The sequence below is a fragment of the Coregonus clupeaformis genome, chromosome 14 (genome assembly GCF_020615455.1).
Source record: "Coregonus clupeaformis isolate EN_2021a chromosome 14, ASM2061545v1, whole genome shotgun sequence".
NCBI classification, from domain to species: domain Eukaryota; kingdom Metazoa; phylum Chordata; class Actinopteri; order Salmoniformes; family Salmonidae; genus Coregonus; species Coregonus clupeaformis.
The window spans coordinates 2,453,133-2,480,864 of NC_059205.1; the positions used below are offsets into that span (position 1 = coordinate 2,453,133).

A 27,732-nucleotide genomic window follows, 5' to 3' on the forward strand; every position below is an offset into this window, starting at 1 on the left:
GGGCTTGCAGCACGGCTATCCTCACCATAAGGCGATAGTTCTCCTGTATATTATGAGTACAGCGACTGCAATTAGATGGCATAATGTTAATGTTACTACTTAGCTTCGGCTGGTGGAGGTCCTGTAGAACCATGTCCAGATAAAGGGTCCTGTAGAACCATGTCCAGGTAAAGGGTCCTGTAGAACCATGTCCAGATAAAGGGTCCTGTAGAACCATGTCCAGATAAAGGGTCCTGTAGAACCATGTCCAGATAAAGAGTCCTGTAGAACCATGTCCAGATAAAGAGTCCTGTAGAACCATGTCCAGATAAAGGGTCCTGTAGAACCATGTCCAGATAAAGCGTCCAGGGTGAAAAAGTTGAATGAAAAAAGTCAAGCGAGGAAAACACTAAAGATGTTAGTAAATGTGTTAAATGCAGATTTTGATTAAACGGTTATTAAAAGTAAAAACTGTAAAGTTTGTCAGGTAGCTAAGTAGCAACAAACAGCACAGCAGCGCAGAGACAAGTCCGGAAGGAACGCTTACAATTCCTCCAATCAGGAGCGAGGTAGAATCATGTGTGAGTATAGTAGAGTAGAGCAGAGTTTCTACATAGACGTTATAGATACATAGATATACATAGACGCTATAGATACATAGATATACATAGACGTTATAGATACATATATATACATAGACGTTATAGATACATAGATATACATAGACGTTATAGATACATATATATACATAGACGTTATAGATACATAGATATACATAGATGTTATAGATACATAGATATACATAGACGTTATAGATACATAGATATACAGTGGGGAAAAAAAGTATTTAGTCAGCCACCAATTGTGCAAGTTCTCCCACTTAAAAAGATGAGAGAGGCCTGTAATTTTCATCATAGGTACACGTCAACTATGACAGACAAATTGAGAAAAAAAAATCCAGAAAATCACATTGTAGGATTTTTAATGAATTTATTTGCAAATTATGGTGGAAAATAAGTATTTGGTCACCTACAAACAAGCAAGATTTCTGGCTCTCACATACCTGTAACTTCTTCTTTAAGAGGCTCCTCTGTCCTCCACTCGTTACCTGTATTAATGGCACCTCTTTGAACTTGTTATCAGTATAAAAGACACCTGTCCACAACCTCAAACAGTCACACTCCAAACTCCACATTGGCCAAGACCAAAGAGCTGTCAAAGGACACCAGAAACAAAATTGTAGACCTGCACCATGCTGGGAAGACTGAATCTGCAATAGGTAAGCAGCTTGGTTTGAAGAAATCAACTGTGGGAGCAATTATTAGAAAATGGAAGACATACAAAACCACTGATAATCTCCCTCGATCTGGGGCTCCACGCAAGATCTCACCCCGTGGGGTCAAAATGATCATAAGAACGGTGAGCAAAAATCCCAGAACCACACGGGGGGACCTAGTGAATGACCTGCAGAGAGCTGGGACCAAAGTAACAAAGCCTACCATCAGTAACACACTACGCCGCCAGGGACTCAAATCCTGCAGTGCCAGACGTGTCCCCCTGCTTAAGCCTGTACATGTCCAGGCCCGTCTGAAGTTTGCTAGAGTGCATTTGGATGATCCAGAAGAGGATTGGGAGAATGTCATATGGTCAGATGAAACCAAAATAGAACTTTTTGGTAAAAACTCAACTCGTCGTGTTTGGAGGACAAAGAATGCTGAGTTGCATCCAAAGAACACCATACCTACTGTGAAGCATGGGGGTGAAAACATCATGCTTTGGGGCTGTTTTTCTGCAAAGGGACCAGGACCACTGATCCGTGTAAAGGAAATAATTAATGGGGCCATGTATCATGAGATTTTGAGTGAAAACCTCCTTCCATCAGCAAGGGCATTGAAGATGAAACGTGGCTGGGTCTTTCAGCATGACAATGATCCCAAACACACCGCCCGGGCAACGAAGGAGTGGCTTCGTAAGAAGCATTTCAAGGTCCTGGAGTGGCCTAGCCAGTCTCCAGATCTCAACCCCATAGAACATCTTTGGAGGGAGTTGAAAGTCTGTGTTGCCCAGCGACAGCCCCAAAACATCACTGCTCTAGAGGAGATCTGCATGGAGGAATGGGCCAAAATACCAGCAACAGTGTGTGAAAACCTTGTGAAGACTTACAGAAAACGTTTGACCTGTGTTATTGCCAACAAAGGGTATATAACAAAGTATTGAGAAACTTTTGTTATTGACCAAATACTTATTTTCCACCATAATTTGCAAATAAATTCATAAAAAATCCTACAATGTGATTTTCTGGATTTTTTTTCCTCATTTTGTCTGTCATAGTTGACGTGTACCTATGATGAAAATTACAGTCCTCTCTCATCTTTTTAAGTGGGAGAACTTGCACAATTGGTGGCTGACTAAATACTTTTTTTCCCCACTGTACATAGACGTTATAGATCACCACCAGGGGAAGGGCCTGTTGTTTTAAGGTTCCCAAGGTTACTGTCATTAACTTCCCATCAGTTTATAATATTCTCAACAAAGATTCTATGATCAACAGAGAAACACTATAATAGACGTAAGTAGAAACACTGAAGACGTGTTTGTCCGTATGTGAGCGTGTCCTGCCGTCTCTCCCAGGTATCGGACGCGGTTCCGGCCAGCCTATAAGATCGCCTATAAGACGGTGACAGACCTGGAGTGGAGGTGTTGCCCTAGTTACCAGGGACCAGACTGCTCTGAGCTGAAGGCTGCTCCTAACAGACAGACGGTACCAGCAGGGTCACAGCCTTACCAGAACCAGTACCCTAACAGACAGACGGTACCAGCAGGGTCACAACCTCACCAGAACCAGTACCCTAACAGACAGACAGTGCCAGCAGGGTCACAGCCACACCAGACCCAAAACTCTGGGGCAGCACCACACTACCCCCAGACCAGATCCATCCCTGAACAGACCAGACACACACAGAGTAAGATACTTGACAACATAACATGTTGCTGCTGTCTCAATCCACTTTTTAGAGATGGATTTGAAAAGTATATGAAGTGTGTTAGTGTGTTGTATTGACTTAACTGTGTCTTGTGTCCTCTGTCTCAGGGCCAGAGAGGAGGGAGACGGGGGTGTATGAGGGGAGGCATGGGGGTGGAGGAGCAGACAGAGACAGGGTGCGTCTCCTGGAGGGGGAGGTGCAGCGCCTCTCCCAAACAGTGGGGGCGCTGCAGGCTGCGGTGACTGGGCTGAGCTCCACTCTGAGGACTGACCTGCAGGAGGACACCTCCAAGATGCTGGTCACCCTGCTCAACAACCTCCGCCCTCTGACCCCCGACAGTGCCCACGTCCCCGACATAGAGCAGGCCGCAGTACCGCCGGACAACCACCAGGGGTCAGTGATCGACGGGCACCAGGCCACCAGGGGGCCTGTCCTGGACAGGGGGCTGGAGAAGGTCCTGGCCAGGTTGGATGATGTCAACACCTCTCTGAAGAGTAAAGAGGAGGCTCTGGAGGAGCTGAGAGGAACCGTGACCTCACACAGCGGTCATATCCGCCTGCTGCTGGATGCCTCTCAGACACAGCAAGGCCCTGACCCTAACCCTGTGGGGGATGGAGCCCCCGCTGACCTGGAGGAGCTACTAGAGAAATACATGGACAGGCAGCTGGGCTCCCTGAGGAAGAACATGGAGGACAGCATGGAGAGAATGATGGAGGAGAGGATGGGGAAGGAGGTGGAGAAGCTGCAGAGCTCCTGTGATGGAAGGATCCAGTCGATGGAGAGGAGGTGTGAGGAGGAGCGGGAGAGAGGACTGCTCAGTCTGACTGAAATGGTGGACAAGGAGGAGCAGCTAAAGGAGGAGATCAGGGAGTTGAGACTGGACATCACCGCCTCTGACCAGCCCGGACGGACACTCAGACAGACTGACCCCAAACCTAATGTTAGACAGACTGATCCCAAACCTAGCCTTAGACAAACTGTCCCTGCAAGACAGACCGACCTGGCTAGACAGGATAACCAGCCACCAGGTATCCTACCAGCTGTCCAGCGTGGTGACCTATCTGACCTGTGGAGGGAGCTGGAGCGTGTTGCGGAGGCCCATCGCATCCTGAATGCCCGAATGGACAACGAAATGCAGTACCTGTCCCCTCCACAGGGGGAGCTAGAGGGAAAGGGGTTAGCGCTAGAGGGGGAGGGGTTAGGACTAGAGGGAGAGGTGGGGTCTCGGCTGGATGAGTTGGAGGCGCGTCTGAATGTGACAGAGCAGAACGCGGAGGTCCACTGTTTCTACGTGGAGGAGAAGCTGACCCGGGCACTAGCCGAGCAGGGGGCGGAGCTACGACAGCTGCTGGAGGAACGAGTAAACGCACTGGAGGACCAGTTTACCACCATGCTGGTCGAGATGAACAACGGGTCATATCCTGTTGAAGAAGGAGGGAGCGTGGACCCTCAGGTACTGTAGGTAGACAAGTAGGGTAGAGGAGGACCAGTTTTAAGAACGTTGTTGGTTTTAATCCCAGACCTGGTGATAGAAAGTGGGAGATGAACTGGCAAACGGAGGGCTGCTGGTCTCAGATCCCAGGTACCATCTCCAGCCGTTGTGCCCTCGAGGGGCGCTGCACTGTACATGGCAGTGTGTTTGTGTGTTATGTGTCCATGGTAACTGATTCTGTCTTGTTCTCCCCTGCAGGCTGAGCTGAACAACAACAAGGTTCTTCTGCAGGGTCTGGATGACAAGGTGACCGCTGTGGCTGAGCTCTGTGCTACCAGCTGTGGTGGAGGACCTAATACTGGGGGCTTTACCAACACCAACCCTGGAGCGTCCTCCCACCCTGTAGTTCTGGACAGTGTGGTGAAGGACCTGAAGCTCTGTCGTAACGACCTGGATATCCTCCACACGGATGTGACGGCCAACTCTGACAAACTGAGCGAGCTGGAGGAGATTATAGACAGGCAAATGGCGGGGCAGCAGCGGAGCATTAAGACGGTGGAAGACCTCCAGAGGGGGATGGTGATCCTGCAGGACAACATGGGGGGTCTGGGGGTGGCAGTTACGGGGCTGGGGGACTCTCTGAGCAAGTACACCCAGGACCTCAACAGCATTAACACCACCTACAACACCTGCTGCCAGGTTGGGGCTGGAGCAAGGGCCGGGTCAGGGGGAGGGTTAGCCAGGATCCAGAGTGTGTCTGAGGGTGTAATGGTCCCCAGAGAAGAGGGGGAGGGCAGCAGCAGCAGCCAGGTGGAGGAGCTGAGAACCAAACTGGACAGCCTCACTAACCAGGTAGTTATCTAGTAGTCCGTTATCTAGTAGTCTGTTATCTCCCTAACCAGGTAGTTATCTAGTAGTCTGTTGTCTCACTAACCAGGTAGTTATTTAGTAGTCTAGTGGTCAGTTATTAGTTAGTGGTTAACACTGTTATCTGTCTTGTTATCTTGTTACAATTTCATTGAGATCCCAAAATATTTTGATTGCTCTTCTTCTTCTTTTTAGGTGCATACAGAGCTCCAGCGTTGCTCTGGTGTGTCTGGGGTGGAGGGTCGTGTCCAGCGTCTGGAAAAGGTGTGTGTTCAGCTGGACGGGGTGTCGGCCGGCGTGCAGGGGGTGAAGGAGGGGTTGGAGAAGCACGTTGCTGGGCTTTGGCACCACGTCAGCCGGGTCAACACCATGCTGGACAGACAGGCTACTGACATCACCACACTACAGACCTCCCTAAAGACACTACAGACCAGGAGCACTGACACCACCGCCAGGGAGACAGGTCAGTAGTATACAGACCTCCCTAAAGACACCACCGCCAGGGAGACAGGTCAGTAGTATACAGACCTCCCTAAAGACACCACCGCCAGGGAGACAGGTCAGTAGTATACAGACCTCCCTAAAGACACCACCGCCAGGGAGACAGGTCAGTAGTATACAGACCTCCCTAAAGACACCACCGCCAGGAAGACAGGTCAGTAGTATACAGACCTCCCTAAAGACACCACCGCCAGGGAGACAGGTCAGTAGTATACAGACCTCCCTAAAGATACCACCGCCAGGGAGACAGGTCAGTAGTATACAGACCTCCCTAAAGACACCACCGCCAGGGAGACAGGTCAGTAGTATACAGACCTCCCTAAAGACACCACCGCCAGGAGACAGGTCAGTAGTATACAGACCTCCCTAAAGACACCACCGCCAGGGAGACAGGTCAGTAGTATACAGACCTCCCTAAAGACACCACCGCCAGGGAGACAGGTCAGTAGTATACAGACCTCCCTAAAGACACCACCGCCAGGGAGACAGGTCAGTAGTATACAGGAGATAATGGATGGATGGATGGGTGGGTGGATGAATGGCTGGACGGCTTTGTTTTTGTTTAGTTTAATTTGCACCAAAGAAAACAATTGATAAACAACAATACAGATAAAAACTAATGAATAAACGGTGTGCAGGTGTAGTTGGAAGCCCAGGGGCTTGTATAAAAACCACACCACAAAAAAACTATATACAATACATAAGTACAAAAATAAAAAGGTTTTGTTCAAACGGATAACAAAACCTACTAATCATAAATGTATAAATTAATTGATCAGTAATCACGAAAAAAAACTAACAGTATTTTTTTTTTTTTATGTGTGTGTGCATGTGAGTGTGTGAGAGTTGGGCTATATGGAGGAGATTACTGAGTAGTTTGGTTCATCAGGCTGATCCCCAGTCTTACCTTTAAGTTATTGAGGGATGATGATGTTTTGGCAGTGTGAAGATAAGAATTCTGTATCTGATAGAGAATTGACTATGTGAGGTGTGGCAGTGGGGAGGGTGAAGGTTATCACAGTGTCTTGTGTTATATAGATGGATTTCAGAATTAACCTGGAGGAATCCATTGAAGGGTTTAGGTCAACTGTCTGGGAGGTATGAGTATTTGTAGATGAAACTTTTCATCCATTTCATTCCCACCAATTGAGATTCTGGCTCCTTTTTTACAATATTTCTTATTCTTACTAGTGAATACAATAAAGTTTGATTTTTTAACATTTAAAGATAACTTGTTTATCTGGAACCATCCAGAAAATGTGTCCATGCCTGAGCTGGCTTCATTAATTAGTGAATCAAAATGATTGTGTGATAAAATCTACTTGGTATCATCAGCAAAGAGAAGGGGAAGTATGGTAGGAGACACAGAAGCAAGGTCATTAATATAGTTTAGGAATGACAAAGGTCCAAGGTCATTGATATAGATTAGGAATGACAAAGGTCCAAGGTCATTAATATAGTTTAGGAATGACAAAGGTCCAAGGTCATTGACATAGATTAGGAATGACAAAGGTCCAAGGTCATTGACATAGATTAGGAATGACAAAGGTCCAAGGTCATTGATATAGATTAGGAATGACAAAGGTCCAAGGTCATTGATATAGATTAGGAATGACAAAGGTCCAAGGTCATTGATATAGATTAGGAATGACAAAGGTCCAAGGTCATTGATATAGATTAGGAATAACAAAGGTCCAAGGTCATTGATATAGATTAGGGATAACAAAGGTCCAATTATCCAACCCTGTGGGACACCACAGGATATCTTGGCCCTGGTAGATGCACAGCTGTTTGCATAAACAAATTGTTCTCTATCATAAACATAACTATATAGCCAATTATATGTATAGTCATGAAAACCGTAATAATGCAATTTAGAAAGTCATATTTCATGATCATCCGTGTCAAACGCTTTGGATAAATCTAAAAAGATGCCAATAGCGTATTCATTGTTGTTAAAGGCTGTAAATATTTTATCCACAAGTTGCAAAAGAGCCACTCCTGGGGAGTAGTTTTTACCAAAACCATACTGGTGCTCATATAGAATACAGGGTTGGAACCATATTGGTGCTCATATAGAATACAGTGTTAAAACCATATTGGTGCTCATATAGAATACAGGGTTGGAACCATATTGGTGCTCATATAGAATACAGTGTTAAAACCATATTGGTGCTCATATAGAATACAGGGTTGGAACCATATTGGTGCTCATATAGAATACAGTGTTAAAACCATACTGGTGCTCATATAGAATACAGTGTTAAAACCATACTGGTGCTCATATAGAATACAGTGTTAAAACCATATTGGTGCTCATATAGAATACAGGGTTGGAACCATATTGGTGCTCATATAGAATACAGGGTTGGAACCATATTGGTGCTCATATAGAATACAGTGTTAAAACCATACTGGTGCTCATATAGAATACAGTGTTAAAACCATATTGGTGCTCATATAGAATACAGGGTTGGAACCATATTGGTGCTCATATAGAATACAGTGTAAAAACCATATTGGTGCTCATATAGAATACAGTGTTGAAACCATATTGGTGCTCATATAGAATACAGGGTTGGAACCATATTGGTGCTCATATAGAATACAGTGTTAACACCATATTGGTGCTCATATAGAATACAGGGTTGGAACCATATTGGTGCTCATATAGAATACAGTGTTAAAACCATACTGGTGTTCATATAGAATACAGGGTTGGAACCATATTGGTGCTCATATAGAATACAGTGTTGAAACCATATTGGTGCTCATATAGAATACAGGGTTGGAACCATATTGGTGCTCATATAGAATACAGTGTTAAAACCATATTGGTGCTCATATAGAATACAGGGTTGGAACCATATTGGTGCTCATATAGAATACAGTGTAAAAACCATATTGGTGCTCATATAGAATACAGTGTTGAAACCATATTGGTGCTCATATAGAATACAGGGTTGGAACCATATTGGTGCTCATATAGAATACAGTGTTAAAACCATATTGGTGCTCATATAGAATACAGGGTTGGAACCATATTGGTGCTCATATAGAATACAGTGTTAAAACCATACTGGTGTTCATATAGAATACAGGGTTGGAACCATATTGGTGCTCATATAGAATACAGTGTTAAAACCATACTGGTGCTCATATAGAATACAGTGTTAAAACCATATTGGTGCTCATATAGAATACAGGGTTGGAACCATATTGGTGCTCATATAGAATACAGTGTAAAAACCATATTGGTGCTCATATAGAATACAGTGTTGAAACCATATTGGTGCTCATATAGAATACAGGGTTGGAACCATATTGGTGCTCATATAGAATACAGTGTTAAAACCATATTGGTGCTCATATAGAATACAGGGTTGGAACCATATTGGTGCTCATATAGAATACAGTGTTGGAACCATATTGGTGCTCATATAGAATACAGGGTTGGAACCATATTGGTGCTCATATAGAATACAGTGTTAAAACCATATTGGTGCTCATATAGAATACAGGGTTGGAACCATATTGGTGCTCATATAGAATACAGTGTTGATTTAAATGTTTCAAACATTCTCTTATACACCAATTTTTCTAGGATTTTAGAAAAACATGGTAGGACAGATATTGGGCGATAATTTGTAAAAGATTTTGGATCCCCATATTTATAGAGGGGGAACATTTGTCAATTTTCAGATCTTTAGGAACATTACCAGTTTGCATAGATTTGGAGAAGATATACAGTACCAGTCAAAAGTTTGGACACACCTACACATTCAAGTGTTTTTCTGTATTTTTACTATTTTCTACATTGTAGAATAACAGTGAAGACATCAAAACAATGAAATAACACATATGGAATCATGTAGTGACCAAAAAAGTGTTAAACAAATCAAAATATATTATATATTTGAGATTCTTCAAAGTAGCCACCCTTTGCCTTGATGACAGCCTTGCACACTCTTGGCATTCTCTCAACCAGCTTCATGAGGTAGTCACCTGGAATGCATTTCAATTAACAGGTGTGCCTTGTTAAAAGTTAATTTGTGGAAAGTTCTTTCCTTCTTAATGCATTTGAGACAATCAGTTGTGTTGTGACAAGGTAGGGGTGGTATACAGAAGATAGACATATTTGGTAAAAGACCAAGTCCATATTATGGCAAGAACAGCTCAAATAAGCAAAGAGAAACGACAGTCCATTATTACTTTAAGACATGAATGTCAGTCAATCCAGAAATTTCAAGAACTTTGAAAGTGCAGTCACAAAACCCATCAAGCACTATGATGAAACTGGCTCTCATGAGGACTGCCACTGGAAATAAAGACCCAGAGTTACCTCTGCTGTAGAGGATAAGTTCATTAGAGTTAACTGCACCTCAGATTTCTGCCAAAATAAATGCTTCGCAGAGTTCAAGTAACAGACACATCTCAACATCAACTGTTCAGAGGAGACTGCATGGTCGAATTGCTGCAAAGAAACCACTACTAAAGGACACCAATAAGAAGAAGAGACTTGCTTGGGCCAAGAAACATAAGCAATGGAAATGTGTCCTTTGGTCTGGAGTCCATATTGGAGATTTTCTGTTCCAACCTCCGTGTCTTTGTGAGACGCAGAGTAGGTAAACGGATGATCTCTACATATGTGGTTCCCACCGTGAAGCATGGAGGAGGAGGTGTGATGGTGTGGGGGTGCTTTGCTGGTGACACTGTCAGTGATTTATTTAGAATTCAAGGCACACTTAACCAGCACTAAATTCAGGGAAATTCTTGAGGGAAACCTTTTTAAGTCTTCCAGAGATTTGAGACTGGGATGGAGGTTCACCTTCCAGTAGGACAATGACCCTAAGCATTCTGCTAAAGCAACACTCGAGTGTTTTAAGGGGAAACATTTACATTTCTTGGAATGGCTTAGTCAAAGCCCAGACCTCAATCTAATTGAGAATCTGTGGTATGACTTAAAGATTGCTGTACACCAGCGGAACCCATCCAACTTGAAGGAGCTGGAGCAGTTTTGCCTTGAAGAATGGGCAAAAATCCCAGTGTCTAGATATGCCAAGCTTATAGAGACATACCCCAAGAGACTTGCAGCTGTAATTGCTGCAAAAGGTGGCTCTACAAAGTATTGACTTTGGGGGGGTGAATAGTTATGCACGCTCAAGTTTTCCGTTTTTTTGTCTTATTTCTTGTTTGTTTCACAAGAAAAAATATTTTGCATCTTCAAAGTGGTAGGCATGTTGTGTAAATCAAATGATACAAACCCCCCCAAAATCAATTTTAATTCCAGGTTGTAAGGCAACAAAATAGGAAAAATGCCAGGTGGGGTGAATACTTTCGCAATCCATCACCTCCATTACACCAGGAGGATCAAATTGAAGCAAATAATTTAATCCAAGGGATTTCCATCAGTTCTCTCTATTTTCTTTGACACATTCACAACAAAAGTTATTACAGTAAATTCACATGGAATAACATCAGGATCACTATAGGTCTCATTTCCAACAATAAATTGAGATGGGATAGTTGGAGAGGCCGTTTTCTTATTCAACAGTTGATTGCTAATTTTCCAAGTTGACTTTATATTATTTAAGGATTTCTTTATTTTTATGTTTTGGGGGGTAGATCAGCTTTAATATTGCAGATAGATTGTAACTTCCATCAATGTAATTGTCTGCATCACTTCCAATCCCCCATATGGTTTTTTTCTCTCACAAAATATATATATATATATATATATATATATATATATATATATATATATATATATATATATATATATATATATATATATATATATACATACATACATTCTTGGAATTTGTTAGTTAAATATCTTTTTGGGATATCCGATGTAGGTGAGTCAATTTGTTCTTATACTTTTTATAATTTGCAGAATTCAGGGGAAAGGGATTTGTGAGAAACATTTCATACAACTTTTTTTTTTTTACTGATACTTTTTTTAGACCGGTTGTAAACCAAGGTTTCCAGAACCCTTCTGCTGCTCTCTTACGTGGTTTAACTAAGGGAAAGTAGTGGTGAAATACAGAATTGAAAGATGTGAGAAAAGTCTGGTAAGCAGACTCCACATCGGCCTGATTATAAACATTTCCCCATTTAAATATCATCAATCAACATCTTAAAGCGCTCTCAATTACCTTTGTTAAATATTCTACATTTAATGCTACTAATCATTCCCATCTGTTCATTTTCAGCTGCCAAAGAGAATTGGAAAATTGGAAATTGGTCAGAAATGTCAGTATAAAGTATACCTGTATTATCCATAAAAAATAAAGAATTTGTAAAAAATATTATCAGTAAGGGTGGGAGATGAACTGGCCACTCTTATAGGTGAGGGGATACAGACCGATTGGCATTCGTTATCCACCTGGGAGGGCCCCAGATAGCTGGAGTATTCACAAAGTCAGATGTCACTGAGTGGTTCTCACTTTTAAATAAGTTTATGTTGTAATTACCCAATAAAAAACTAATTTTATCTTAATTATTAATCAAATCCAAGGTTGATGGAAGGAAATCAATGAAACTACCAGTGTCAAAATCGGGTGGACGATAAATGCATCCAATTACCATTTTCTTACCACCAAAAAATGAACAGGAAGGAATTTCTATGAAAAGAGATTCAACATCAATGTTATCAGATGTAAGTGTGAGGTCCTCTCTTACAAAGAATTGAAAACGTTTATGAACAAAATGGACACTCCACACAACACCACTGAAGACTTCAGAGGGTTAAGACATTTACAGCAATGTGTGTTTTTGGTCATGAGGTTAGGTGAAACACATGAACAAAGTAGAGTAAATATGTGTGTGTGTGTGTGTGTGTGTGTGAAATCAGTGGACTATAGCGGAGTCCCTATAGCGGAGTCCCTATAGCGGAGTCACTATAGCGGAGTCACTTGCCATAGACCTAGGAGAGGGGGGTGAACGACCAGCTGATCCCTTGCCATAGACCTAGGAGAGGGGGGTGAACGACCAGCTGATCCCTTGCCATAGACCTAGGAGAGGGGGGTGAACGACCAGCTGATCCCTTGCCATAGACCTAGGAGAGGGGGGTGAACGACCAGCTGATCCCTTGCCATAGACCTAGGAGAGGGGGGTGAACGACCAGCTGATCCCTTGCCATAGACCTAGGAGAGGGGGTGAACGACCAGCTGATCCCTTGCCATAGACCTAGGAGAGGGGGTGAACGACCAGCTGATCCCTTGCCATAGACCTAGGAGAGGGGGGTGAACGACCAGCTGATCCCTTGCCATAGACCTAGGAGAGGGGGGTGAACGACCAGCTGATCACTTCAGGTATGTTGTCTTTACTTTGTTCTTCAATTAGTCGTGGCAGCAGTTCCTTTCTTTGAGGCGTACCTTTTCAGAGAAGTCTTCAATGATGAAGATTTTAATTCCCTTCAGGCACTTGGCTCTCCTGAGAATCTCCTCCTTGTCTTTGAACCTAAGCAGTTTCACCACTATAGATCTGGGCCGTCCATCGGGGAAGAAAGTGCCCTTTCTATGCGCCCTCTCCATCTCGATGAGTTTAGGGTCCAGTTTGAGTTTGTATTTATTATGGATCCCCATTGGTTCCTGCCAAGGCAGCAGCTACTCTTCCTGGGGTTTATTATGGATCCCCATTAGTTCCTGCCAAGGCAGCAGCTACTCTTCCTGGGGTTTATTATGGATCCCCATTAGTTACTGCCAAGGCAGCAGCTACTCTTCCTGGGGTTTATTATGGATTCCCATTAGTTCCTGCCAAGGCAGCAGCTACTCTTCCTGGGGTTTATTATGGATCCCCATTAGTTCCTGCCAAGGCAGCAGCTACTCTTCCTGGGGTTTGTTATGGAGCCCCATTAGTTCCTGCCAAGGCAGCAGCTACTCTTCCTGGGGTTTATTATGGATCCCCATTAGTTACTGCAGCAGCTACTCTTCCTGGGGTTTATTATGGATCCCCATTAGTTCCTGCCAAGGCAGCAGCTACTCTTCCTGGGGTTTATTCTGGATCCCCATTAGTTCCTGCCAAGGCAGCAGCTACTCTTCCTGGGGTTTATTATGGATCCCCATTAGTTACTGCCAAGGCAGCAACTACTCTTCCTGGGGTTTATTCTGGATCCCCATTAGTTCCTGCCAAGGCAGCAGCTACTCTTCCTGGGGTTTATTATGGATCCCCATTAGTTCCTGCCAAGGCAGCAGCTACTCTTCCTGGGGTTTATTCTGGATCCCCATTAGTTCCTGCCAAGGCAGCAGCTACTCTTCCTGGGGTTTATTCTGGATCCCCATTATTTCCTGCCAAGGCAGCAGCTACTCTTCCTGGGGTTTATTATGGATCCCCATTAGTTCCTGCCAAGGCAGCAGCTACTCTTCCTGGGGTTTATTCTGGATCCCCATTAGTTCCTGCCAAGGCAGCAGCTACTCTTCCTGGGGTTTATTATGGATCCCCATTAGTTCCTGCCAAGGCAGCAGCTACTCTTCCTGGGGTTTATTATGGATTCCCATTAGTTCCTGCCAAGGCAGCAGCTACTCTTCCTGTGGTTTATTATGATCCCCATTAGTTCCTGCCAAGGCAGCAGCTACTCTTCCTGGGGTTTATTATGGATCCCCATTAGTTCCTGCCAAGGCAGCAGCTACTCTTCCTGGGGTTTATTATGGATCCCCATTAGTTCCTGCAGCAGCTACTCTTCCTGGGGTTTATTATGGATCCCCATTAGTTCCTGCAGCAGCTACTCTTCCTGGGGTTTATTATGGATCCCCATTTGTTACTGCAGCAGCAACTCTTCCTGGGGTCCAAACACATTAAGGCACTTACATCACAAATAAAACAACTAATAAAACAGTACATCATATAGCATCGCTACACCACTACATATCTACAATACAACATGTATAATACCACCATACAACAATATTACACCACTACATATCTACAATACAACATGTATAATACCACCATACAATGTTATTTCAATGTACGTGTGTGTAGAATGCTAGCGTATGTGTGCATATGCATGTGTCTGTACCTGTGTGTGTGTCTCTTCATAGTCCCCGTTGTTCCATAAGGTGTATTTTTATCTGTTTTTTTAAATCTGATTCTACTGCTTGCATCAGTTACCTGATGTGGAATATAGTTCCATGTAGTCATGGCTCTATGTAGGACTGTGCACCTCCCATAGTCTGTTCTGGACTTGGGGACTGTGAATAGACCTCGGGTGGCATGTCTTGTGGGGTATGCATGGGTGTCCGAGCTGTCTGCTAGTAATTTAGACAGACAGCTCGGTGGATTCAGCTTGTCAACACTTCTTACAAAAACAAGTAGTGATGGAGTCAATCTCTCCTCCACTTTGAGCCATGAGAGATTGACTTGCATATCATAATGTTAGCTTTCTGTGTACATTTAAGGGCCAGCCGTGCTTCCCTGTTCTGAGCCAATTGTAACTTTCAGAAGTCCCTCTTTGTGGCACCTGACCACACGACTGAACAGTAGTCCAGGTAAGACAAAACTAGGGTCCCCTGCTATAATGTGGATAAAGAGTTACCTGTCTAACAGAATCAATCAATCAATTCAATCAATTTTATTTTATATAGCCCTTCATACATCAGCTAATATCTCGAAGTGCTGTACAGAAACCCAGCCTAAAACCCCAAACAGCTAGTAATGCAGGTGTAGAAGCACGGTGGCTAGGAAAAACTCCCTAGAAAGGCCAAAACCTAGGAAGAAACCTAGAGAGGAACCAGGCTATGAGGGGTGGCCAGTCCTCTTCTGGCTGTGCCGGGTGGAGATTATAACAGAACCATGCTAAGATGTTCAAAAATGTTCATAAGTGACAAGCATGGTCAAATAATAATCAGGAATAAATCTCAGTTGGCTTTTCATAGCCGATCATTAAGAGTTGAAAACAGCAGGTCTGGGACAGGTAGGGGTTCCATAACCGCAGGCAGAACAGTTGAAACTGGAATAGCAGCAAGGCCAGGCGGACTGGGGACAGCAAGGAGTCACCACGGCCGGTAGTCCCGACGTATGGTCCTAGGGCTCAGGTCTCTCAGTTGGCTTTTCATAGCCGATCATTAAGAGTTGAAAACAGCAGGTCTGGGACAGGTAGGGGTTTCGTAACCGCAGGCAGAACAGTTGAAACTGGAATAGCAGCAAGGCCAGGCGGACTGGGGACAGCAAGGTGTCAGCATGCCCGGTAGTCCTGACGTATGGTCCTAGGGCTCAGGTTCTCAGAGAGAAAGAGAGAACGAGAGAATTAGAGAGAGCATACTTAAATTCACACAGGACACTGGATAAGACAGGAGAGGGTGTTCTTTAATGGAAGCCTCTCCAACATAATCCAGGTAAAATCAGGAATTCCCCAGGGCAGCTGTCTAGGCCCCTTACTTTTTTCAATCTACTAACGATATGCCACTGGCTTTGAGTAAAGTCAGTGTGTCTATGTGTGCGGATTACTGGACACTATACACGTCAGTTACTACAGCGACTGAAATGACTGCAACAATTAAAAAAAGAGCTGCAGTTAGATTCAGAGTGGGTGGCAAGGAATAAGTAAGTCCTAAATATTTCAAAATCTAAAAGTATTGTATTTGGGACATATCATTCACTGTACCCTAAACCTCAACTAAATATTGTAATACAAAATGTGGAAATTGAGCAAGTTGAGGAGACTAAACTGCTTGGAGTAACCCTGAATTGTAAACTGTCACAGTCAAAAGATATTGATACAACAGTAGCTAAGATGGGGAGAAGTCTGTCCATAATAAAGCGCTTCTCTACCTTCTTAACAGCACTATCAACAAGGCAGGACCTACAGGCTCTAGTTTTGTCGCACCTGGACTACTGTTCAGTCGTGTGGTCAGGTGCCACAAAGAGGAACTTAGGAAAATTGCAATTGGCTCAAAACAGGGCAGCAAGGCTGGCCCTTGCATGTACACAGAGAGCTAACATTAATAATATGCATGTTAATCTCTCCTGGCTCATAGTGGAGGAGAGATTGACTTCATCACTACATGTATTTGTGAGAGGTATTGACATGTTGAGTGCACCGAGCAGTCTGTTTGACACCCATGCATACCCCACAAGACATGCCACCAGAGGTCTCTTCACAGTCCTCAAGTCCAGAACAGGCTATGGGAGGCACACAGTACTACATAGAGCCATGACTACATGGAACTCTATTCCACATCAAGTAACTGATGCAAGCAGTAAAATCAGATTTTTAAAAATATATAATAATACACCTTATGGAACAGCGGGGACTGTGAAGCAACACAAACATAGGCACAGACACATGCATACACACACATGATAACATACGCACTATACACACACGTACACATGGGTTTTGTGTTGTAGATAGTGGTAGTGGAGTATGGGCCTGAGGGCACACACTTAGTGTGTTGTGAAATCTGTTATGAATGTATTGTAATGTTTTTAAAATTGTATAAATGCCTTAATTTTGCCGGACTCCAGGATGACTGCCTTGGCAGCAGCTAATGGGGATCTATAATAAATATAAATACAGACTAGCAAATATTCCTTACATCATCAACATAAGAATCACTACAAAACGTATTGTATGACCTCTTATACACTATATTAGGCCCAATATTGTGATCACTACATCCAATAGATTTGGATACTGCATTAAAGCAAATTTCTGCAGCATTAATAAAGATGTGATCAATCCATGTTGATGATTTCATTGCTGTGCTGTTTGTAACTACCTTGGTTGGTTGACTGGTAACCTGAACAAAGTTGCAGGCACTGGTTACAGTTTGAAGCTTTTTCTTGAGTGGGCAGCTTGATAAAAGCCAGTCAATATACAGTTGAAGTCGGACATTTACATACACCTTAGCCAAATACATTTAAATTCAGTTTTTCACAATTCCTGACATTTAATCCTTGTAGAAATTCCCTGTCTTAGGTCAGTTAGGATCACCACTTTATTTTAAGAATGTGAAATGTCAGAATAATAGTAGAGAGAATGATTTATTTAAGCTTTTATTTATTTCATCATAATCCCAGTGGGTCAGAAGTTTACATACACTCAATTAGTATTTGGTAGCATTGCCTTTAAATTGTTTAACTTCGGTCAAATGTTTCGGGTAGCCTTCCACAAGCTTCCCACAATAAGTTGGGTGAATTTTGGCCCATTCCTCCTGACAGAGCTGGTGTAACTAAGTAAGGTTTGTAGGCCTTGCACGCACATGCTTTTTCTGTTCTGCCCACAAATGTTCTATAGGATTGAGGTCAGTGCTTTGTGATGGCCACTCCAATACCTTGACTTTGTTGTCCTTAAGCCATTTTGCCACGACTTTGGAAGTATGCTTGGGGTCATTGTCCATTTGGAAGACCCATTTGCGACCAAGCTTTGACTTCCTGACTGATGTCTTGAGATGTTCAATATATCCACATAATTTTCCTTCCTCATGATGCCATCTATTTTGTGAAGTGCACCAGTCCCTCGTGCAGCAAAGCAACCCCACAGCATGATGCTGCCACCCCCGAGCGTCACGGTTGGGATGGTGTTCTTCGGCTTGCAAGCCACCCCCGTATTTCCTCCAAACATAACCATGGTCATTATGGCCAAAAAGTTATATTTTTGTTTCTTCAGACCAGAGGACATTTCTCCAAAAAAATAAAAAAAATAAAAAAATTGGTCATTTAGCAGACGCTCTTATCCAGAGCTACTTACAGGAGCAATTAGGGTTAAGTGCCTTGCTCAAGGGCACATCGACAGATTTTTCACCTAGTCGGCTCGGGGATTAGAACCAGCGACCTTTCGGTTACTGGCACAACGCTCTTAACCGCTAAGCTACCTGCCGCCCTAGGTACGATCTTTCTCCCAATGTTTAGTTGCAAACCGTAGTCTGGCTTTTTTATGGGGGTTTTGGAGCAGTGGCTTCTTCCTTGCTGAGCGGCCTTTCAGGTTATGTCGATATAGGACTCGGTTTACTGTGGCTATAGATACTTTTGTACCTGTTTCCTCCAGCATCTTTACAAGGTCCTTTGCTGTTGTTCTGGGATTGATTTGCACTTTTCGCACCAAAGTACGTTCATCTCTAGGAGACAGAACGCGTCTCCTTCCTGAGCGGTATGACGGCTGCGTGGTCCCATGGTGTTTATACTTGCGTACTATTGTTTGTACAGATGAACGTGGTACCTTCAGGTATTTGGAAATTGCTCCCACGGATGAACCAGACTTGTGGAGGTCTACACATTTTTTCCTGAAGTCATGGCTGATTTCTTTTGATTTTCCCATGATGTCAAGCAAAGAGGCACTGAGTTTGAAGGTAGGCCTTGGAATACATCCACAGGTACACCTCCAATTGACTCAAATGGTGTCAATTAGCCCATCAGAAGCTTCTAAAGTCATGACATCATTTTCTGGAATTTTCCAAGCTGTTTAAAGGCACAGTCAACTTAGTGTATGTAAACTTCTGACCCACTGGAATTGTGATACAGTGAATTATAAGTGAAATAATCTGTCTGTAAACAATTGTTGGAAAAATTACTTGTGTCATGCACAAAGGAGATGTCCTAACCGACTTGCCAAAACTATAGTTTGTTAACAACAAATTTGTAGTGTGGTTGAAAAACGAGTTTTAATGACTCCAACCTAAGTGTATGTAAACTTCCGACTTCAACTGTATAAATAACCCAGAAAATATACTTCTCTGTTGATATCACATACATTATCAAGCATTTCATACATATTAGCCAGATACTGACTGTTAGCACTTGGTGGTCTATAGCAGCTTCCCACAAGAATGGGCTTTAGGTGAGGCAGATGAACCTGTAACCATATTACTTCAACTGTATTTAACATAAGATTCTCTCTAAGCTTTAAAGGAATGTGGTTCTGAATATAGACCGCAACACCGCCCCCATTGGCATTTCTGTATTTTCTGAAGATGTTGTAACCACGTATTGCTACCACTGTATCATCAAAGGTAATATCTAAGTGAGTTTCAGAGATAGTCAGAATATGAATTCTGTCCCCTGTAGCTCAGTTGGTAGAGCATGGCGCTTGCAACGCCAGGATTGTGGGTTCATTTCCCATGGGGGGCTAGTATGAAAATGTATGCACTCACTAACTTTAAGTTGCTCTGGATAAGAGTGTCTGCTAAATGACAAAAATATAAAAAATGTCATGAATGTCATATGTTACTAACAATTTTTTGATTTCATGAACCTTATTTCTTAGGCTACATATGTTAATATGGGCTATTTTTAGCACTTTTCTGGGATGCTTGATTGCTTTCATTGCTTTACTGGGAAGCTTAGCAGAAGTAGACATGCTCATGTTATTTATGTTAGTGCAGGGTGAGCTGCACACAGTGGAATTCCTACTAGGGCACACCGCCTCAGTGCTATAAGTATAACTCTGGTTCATAGGTACATGATTGCTACATACAGTAGCTGTAGGATCAACAGAGGTATTCAGGGCAGTTAGAGGGACATCAGTTAGGTTATTTACATTTGTGTCTACCAATTGTGGGGGGTTGTATCTGTTTGAAGGGACGAGAGACTGCAGATTCTTCAAACAACAACTTTATTATAAGATTTGCAAAAACTGAGCAGTTAACCATGCACTTCAACAGTGCATAGTTAAGGCCCAACGAATCATAGTTGGGTCTCAGCTTTTATAGAAAAAGTACTACCTCTTTTTAGCAGATGTGTGGAAACATAGTGTAAAAGGTGGTTGGTTTGTCTGTGTAGATTAAGATAGCTCGAGGTTGATAGCACGAGGGCTCAACCTTATAACTGCGTTATGTCACAGTTCACACTATAATGTGCTCCTTCCTGCAAGGTTCCACACAGCTGACTTCCTGCAGATAGTAAACCCACGGGATGTCTCACATGCTGCGGTTGCACCTAAACAGATCTTAGCTATACGCCCAGTCTTATGACAAGTCACACAAAGACAAGTTTGTATCAGGTTAGAAAAAACACTAGCATATAACAAGAGACTATTCTTTAAGCAGTAAACCACGGGATAGCATGACTAATTATGTAATTTTCCACAAAACAATGCCCCTGGTATAATGTACATTTGAAAAAACATTATGACAACTCAGCAACATAATGGTAGGCATTAACTGAGCTGGGCTTGGGTCATTGATTAATCATTGTCTCAACGCAGCCTTATAATATATGGAGCAGTGAGGGGAACGGCACCTCTGTACCTTCAGGCTCTGATCAGTCCCTACACCCAAACGAGGGCATTGCGTTCATCCACCTCTGGCCTGCTGGCTCCCCTTCCTCTGCGGAAGCATAGTTCCCGCTCAGCCCAGTCAAAACTGTTCGCTGCTCTGGCTCCCCAATGGTGGAACAAGCTCCCTCACGACGCCAGGACAGCGGAGTCACTCACCACCTTCCGGAGACATTTGAAACCCCACCTCTTTAAGGAATACCTGGGATAGGATAAAGTAATCCTTCTACCCCCAAATTGTAAAGTGGTTATCCCACTGGCTATAGGGTGAACGCACCAATTTGTGAGTCGCTCTGGCTAAGAGCGTCTGCTAAATGACGTTAATGTGCCCTTGAGCAAGGCACTTAACCCTAATTGCTCCTGTAAGTCGCTCTGGATAAGAGCGTCTGCTAAATGACTAAAATGTAAAAATGTTATAATGCTGTGAAAGGATCCAGGAAACCAAATAATTTGAGTGGATGCCATCCTCCTTATAAAATGTGTTTTGTTTCCAAAAGGTATCGAAATTGTCAACAAAAGTTACACCCATTGAGCTGCAATAATCACATAGCCAGTTGTTAAGAGAAAGAATCCTGCTAAGCAATCAATGCCACGATTCAGAGAGGGTACAGGGCCAGATATGATGGGTATTTTTGTTATATATTTTTTTCACCTTTATTTAACCAGGTAAGCCAGTTGAGAACAAGTTCTCATTTACAACTGCGACCTGGCCAAGATAAAGCAAAGCAGTGCGATAAAAACAACAACAACACAGAGTTACATATGGAATAAACAAAACGTACAGTCAATAACACAATAGAAAATCTAAATACAGTGTGTGCAAATGTAGTAAGTTATGGAGGTAAGGCAATAAATAGGCCATAGTACAAAATAATTACAATTTAGTATTAACACTGGAGTGATAGATGTGCAGAAGATGATGTCCAAATAGAGATACTGGGGTGCAAATGAGCAAAATAAATAACAATGTAAATAACAATATGGGGATGAGGTAGTTGGGTGGGCTAATTACAGATGGGCTGTGTACAGGTGCAGTGATCGGTAAGCTGCTCTGACAACTGATGCTTAAAGTTAGTGAGGGAGATAAGTGTCTCCAGCTTCAGAGATTTTTGCAGTTCATTCCAGTCATTTGCAGCAGAGAACTGGAAGGAATGGCGGCCAAAGGAGGTGTTGGCTTTGGGGATGACCAGTTTGAAAAAGCTAGCCTTTGCTTTCCTAACTGATTGTGTATATTGTTTCTTGACTTCCCTGAAAAGTTGCATATCGCGGGGGCTGATCGCTGCTAATGCAGTACCCCACAGGATGTTTTTGTGCTGGTCAAGGGCAGTCAAGTCGGCATGCTTATGTAAGATGGAGAGGAAAGCACTTTTGAAGAACATCCAGGCATCTTATACTGACGGAATGAGGTCATTATCCATCCAGGATACCCGGGCCAGGTCAATTAGAAAGGCCTGCTCGCTGAAGTGTTTTAGGGAGCGTTTGACAGTGATGAGGGATGGTCGTTTGACCGCGGACCCATTACGGACGTAGGCAATGAGGCAGTGATCGCTGAGATCCTGGTTGAAGACAGCAGAGGTGTATTTAGAGGGTAAATTAGTCAGGATGATATCTATGAGGGTGCCCATGTTTACTGATTTAGGGTTGTACCTGGTAGGCTCCTTGATAATTTGTGTGAGATTGAGGGCATCTAGTTTAGATTGTAGGCCGGCCGGGGTGTTAAGCATATCCCAGTTTAGGTCACCAAGCAGTACGAACTGAGGATAGATGGGGGGCAAGCAATTCACATATGGTGTCCAGGGCACAACTGGGGGCTGAGGGGGGTCTGTAGCAAGTGGCAACAGTGAGAGACTTATTTCTGGAAAGGTGGATTTTTAGAAGTAGAAGCTCAAACTGTTTGGGCACAGACCTGGATAGTATGATAGAGCTCTGCAGGCTATCTCTACAGTAGATTGCAACTCTGCCCCCTTTGGCAGTTCTACCTAGACAGAAAATGTTGTAGTCCGGGATGGACATTTCTGAATTTAGCAGATGGATCTTCGTGGTCGTCGCAACGGGAAGCCTGTTGAAACCACATCAGACTATTACGTCGGCAGACCAGTCGTGATGGATCGGCGGGGCAGTGGTGATTAGCCAACAACAGCCATTCGGTTGCAGCTAGCTAGTTGCGATGATCCGGTGTTAAGGTCCAGTGATTCAGTGATTCCGGCAGAAAATCCGATATGCTCTGGGTCGATAGCACGCTGTGCAGACTGGCCAATAATTGTCCAGGCTAGAGCTGGCTGGTAGGTAGTGCAGGCCACAGACAGTGATGAAGACCGCTAACGGTGGCTAATAGCAAGTAGCTAGTTAGCTGGCTAGCTGGCTAGTTCCAGCCGTAGGTTCTTGATAAAAATAAATAAATAACACAATCCGTTCCACATTTGGTGAGGCGGGTTGCAGGAAAGTATATTTAGTTAAAGGATGGAAAGTGAGATAGAGAAATTTATATGAAAAAAGACAAAAAAAAACAAAAAACAGGCTATTTACACGAGGACACAACAGAATACACGACTGGACTGCTACGCCATCTTGGTGTCTAGCAGAGAATCAATCAGCTCTTTAAAATTCAGTTTCAACTGTTCAGATCTGCCCTTCATAATGTCATTAAAACCCACATGGACTACGATAGAATCGATTTCCATGTCCTGACGTAGAACATTCGGGAGCAGCTTAGTAATGTCATTTACTCAAGCTCTGGGATAGGACATTGTTTTTGCACCAGGAACAGTGAAATTTCTTAACATGGAGCTGCCCAAAATCACGGCTGGCGGGAAGGACAAGGAAATCCGCCAACTCCCACGCTTCACAGGATTCGGCGAACCCTTTAAGAACGGGTGAGAGGCAGGATAACTTGAGCCTGTTGTTCCCTCCGCCTGGTGCAGGCCTCCTACAGATGGAGAAGCTTGATCCAGACCAGGGACGGAAGGTTGCCGATGTCGAAATCGTAGGGGACGAAGGTGCAGGAAGATCAGGCGGCAAAACTATTGGTTGTTTGTATCCGCTCCGGCCTCTCATTGGGAGCCTGCTTTGCGGGAGGACACTGTCTTTGGCTTCCACGGCTCATCACATGCGACCATCTTTGATTGGCATGCTCCTCTTGCTGTGCTCCTTCGACTCCACTATCAGATGGGGGAGGAGAGGCAGGCGATGGCTCCCCTGGCAAACGAACTCCGGGCAACACCGGCCAGTCGGACAACGACAAGGCAGAGATGCATCCAACAAGCGCAAACGCCATCCAGCCACCGGCGTAGAAAAGGTAAACATTCCACTCTGCGCTTTCCCCAATTTCTTACGTAGGCTGGTGACCTGCTTGATCAAGGAAGCCACTTCAATCCTATAATCCTCGGCAAGCAAACAATAGCCGCATTGGAACTCAGAGTGATCTAGTTTGTCCCGAAACAAAGCGTAGTAGATACAGCTCCTACAGTGCTGGAACCGTTCATTTATTTCTCCATTGCAAAGCTCATCTGGGACTAACTTCGTTAGCTTGATGGCTAGCAGCTTAGCTAGCAGCTTAGCTAGCTAAGGTTAGAGGCTCTGTCAAATCAAGTCAAATCACTTTTTTTTGTCACATGCGCCGAATACAACAGGTCTAGACCTTACCGTGGAATGCTTACTTACAAGCCCTTAACCAACAGTGCAGTTCAAGAAATAGAGTTAAGTAAAAAATAAAATATAAAGTAACACAATAAAATGACAATAACGAGGATATTTTCAGGGGGTACCGGTACCGAGTCAATGTGCGGGGGTACAGTTTAGTCAAGGTCATTTGTACATGTAGGTAGGGGTAAAGTGACTAGACATAGATAATAAACAGTGAGTAGCAGCAGTGGTGTGGTGTCAATATAAATAGTCCGGGTGGCCATTTGATCAATTGTTCAACAATCTTATTGCTTGAGGGTAGAAGCTGTTAAGGAGCCTTTTGGACCTAAACTTGGCGCTCCGGTACTGCTTGCCATGCGGTAGCAGAGAGAACAGCTTTCCTCTGACTCCGCCTAGTATAGAGGTCCTGGATGGCAGGAAGCTTGACCCAGTGATGTACTGGGTCATACGCACTACCTTCTGTAGCGCCTTATGGTCAGATGCCGAGCAGTTGCCATACCAGGCAGTGATGCAACCGGTCAGGATGCTCTCTATGGTGCAGCTGTATAACTTTTTGAGTATCTGGGGACCCATTTCAAATCTTTTCAGTCTCCTGAGAGGGAAAAGGTGTTGTCGTGCCCTCTTCATGACTGTCTTGGTGTGTTTGACCCATGATAGTTTGTTGGTGATGTGGACACCAAGGAACTTGAAACTCTTGAACCGCTCCACTACAGCCCAGTCGATGTGAATGGGGGCGTGTTCCGCCCTCCTTTTCCTGTAGTCCACGATCAACTCCTTTGTCTTGCTCACGTTGAGGGAGAGGTTGTTGTCCTTGCACCACACTGCCAGGTCTCTGACCTCCTCCATATAGGTGGTCTCATCATTGTCGGTGATCAGGCCTACCACTGTTGTGTCATCTGCAAACTTAATGATGGTGTTGGAGTCGTGCTTGGCCATGCAGTCATGGGTGAACAGGGAGTACAGGAGGGGACTAAGCATGCACCCCTGAGGGGCCCCCGTGTTGAGGATCAGCGTGGCAGATGAGTTGTTGCCTACCCTTACCACCTGGGGGCGGCCCGTTAGGAAGTCCAGGATCCAGTTGCAGATGGAGTTGTTTAGTCCCAGGGTCCTTAGCTTAGTGATTAGCTTTGGGGGCACTATGGTGTTGAACGCTGAGCTGTAGTCAATGAACAGCATTCTCACATAGGTGTTCCTTTTGACCAGGTGGGAAAGGGCAGTGTGGAGTGCGATTGAGATTGCGTCATCTGTGGATGTGTTGGGGCGGTATGCGAAATGGAGTGGGGTCTAGGGTTTCCAGGATGATGGTGTTGATGTGAGCCATGACCAGCCTTTCAAAGCACTTCATGGCTGTCGACGTGAGTGCTACGGGGCGGTAGTAATTTAGGCAGGTTACCTTTGCTTTCTTGGGCACAGGGACTATGGTGGTCTGCTTGAAACATAGGTATTACAGACTCAGACAGGGAGCAGTTGAAAATGTCAGTGAAGACACTTGCCAGTTGGTCCGCACACGCTCTTAGTCCACGTCCTGGTAATCTGTCTGGCCCTGCAGCCTTGTGAATGTTGACCTGTTTAAAGGTTTTGCTCAAATCGGCTACGGAGAGCGTGATCACACAGTCGTCCGGAACAGCTGGTGCTCTCATGCATGCTTCAGTGTTGCTTGCCTCGAAGCGAGCATAAAAGGTATTTAGATCATCCAGCTCGTGGCTGGGTTTCCCTTTGTAGTCCATAATAGTTTGCATGTCCTGCCACATCCGACGAGCGTCAGAGCCGGTGTAGTAGGATTCAATCTTAGTTCTGTATTGACTCTTTGCCTGTTTGATGGTTTGTGTGATGGAATAACGGTATGTCTTAAAAGCGTCCGGGTTAGAGTCCCGCTCCTTGAAAGCGGCAGCTCTAGCCTTTAGCTCGATGCGGATGTTGCCTGTAATCCAGGGCTTCTGGTTGGGATATGTACGTACGGTCACTGTGGGGACGACGTCGTTGATGCACTTATTGATGAAGCCGGTGACTGAGGTGGTAAATTTCCTCAATCTCATTGGATGAATCCCGGAACATATTCCAGTCTGTGCTAGCAAAACAGTCCTGTAGCGTAGCATCCGCATCATCTGACCACTTCTGTATTGAGTGAGTCACTGGTACTCTCTGCTTTAGCTTTTGCTTGTAAGCAGGAATCAGGAGGATATAATTATGGTCAGATTTGCCAAATGAAGGGTGAGGGAGATCTTTTTATGCATCTCTGTGTGTGGAGTAAAGGTGGTGTAGAGTTTCCTTTCTCTGGTTGCACATGTGACATGCTGGTAGAAATTATGTAAAACTGATTTAAGTCTGCCTTCTATGAAGTCCCTAGGAGCCCCGCTTCTGGATTAGCATTTTATTGTTTGCTTATGGCCTTCTACAGCTTGTTGGGTGCGGTCTTAGTGCCAGCATCGGTTTGTGGTGTTAAATAGACGGCTACGAAAAATATAGATGAAAACTTTCTTGGTAGATAGTGTGGTCTACAACTTATCATGAGGTACTCTACTTCAGGTGAGCAATACCTTGAGACTTCCTTAATATTAGACATTGCGCACCAGCTGTTATTGACAAATAGACCCCCACCCCCACCCCTTGTCTTACTAGACGTAGCTGTTCTGTCCTGCCGATGCACGGAAAACCCAGCCAACTCTATTTTATCCGTGTCATCGTTCAGCCACGATTCGGAGAAACATAAGATATTACAGTTTTTAATGTCCCGTTGGTAGGATAGTCTCGAACGGAGATCATCCAGTTTATTCTCCAGTGATTGCACGTTGGCCAATAGAACGGATGGTAGAGGCGGGATACCCACTCGCCGACTAATTCTCACAAGGCACCCCGATCTCCGCCCCCTGTATTTCCATATTTTCTTCACGCGAATGACGGGGATTTGGGCCTTTTCTCGGAGAAGCTGTATTTCCTTCGCGTCAGACTCATTAAAGAAAAAATCTTCGTCCAGTTCGAGTTGAGTAACTGCTGTTCTGATATCCAGAAGCTCTTTTCGGTCATAAGAGACGGTAGCAGCAACATTATGTACAAAATAAGTTACAAACAAAGCGAAAAAACACACAAAATAGCACAGTTGGTTAGGAGCCCGT

At 44.0% G+C, this 27,732-nt stretch overlaps 1 protein-coding gene across 1 annotated transcript in view; it reads left to right on the forward strand.

The window, feature by feature from the left end:
• The window catches only part of emilin2a (elastin microfibril interfacer 2a), a 74,769-nt gene that overhangs the window by 16,176 nt on the left and 30,861 nt on the right, over positions 1 to 27,732 (forward strand). The window contains exons 3-6 of the mRNA XM_041895433.2: positions 2,611 to 2,942; positions 3,071 to 4,416; positions 4,654 to 5,247; positions 5,458 to 5,725. Of these exons, the coding sequence (XP_041751367.1) occupies positions 2,611 to 2,942; positions 3,071 to 4,416; positions 4,654 to 5,247; positions 5,458 to 5,725 (2,540 nt within the window). The remainder of the gene's footprint in view (positions 1 to 2,610; positions 2,943 to 3,070; positions 4,417 to 4,653; positions 5,248 to 5,457; positions 5,726 to 27,732) is intronic.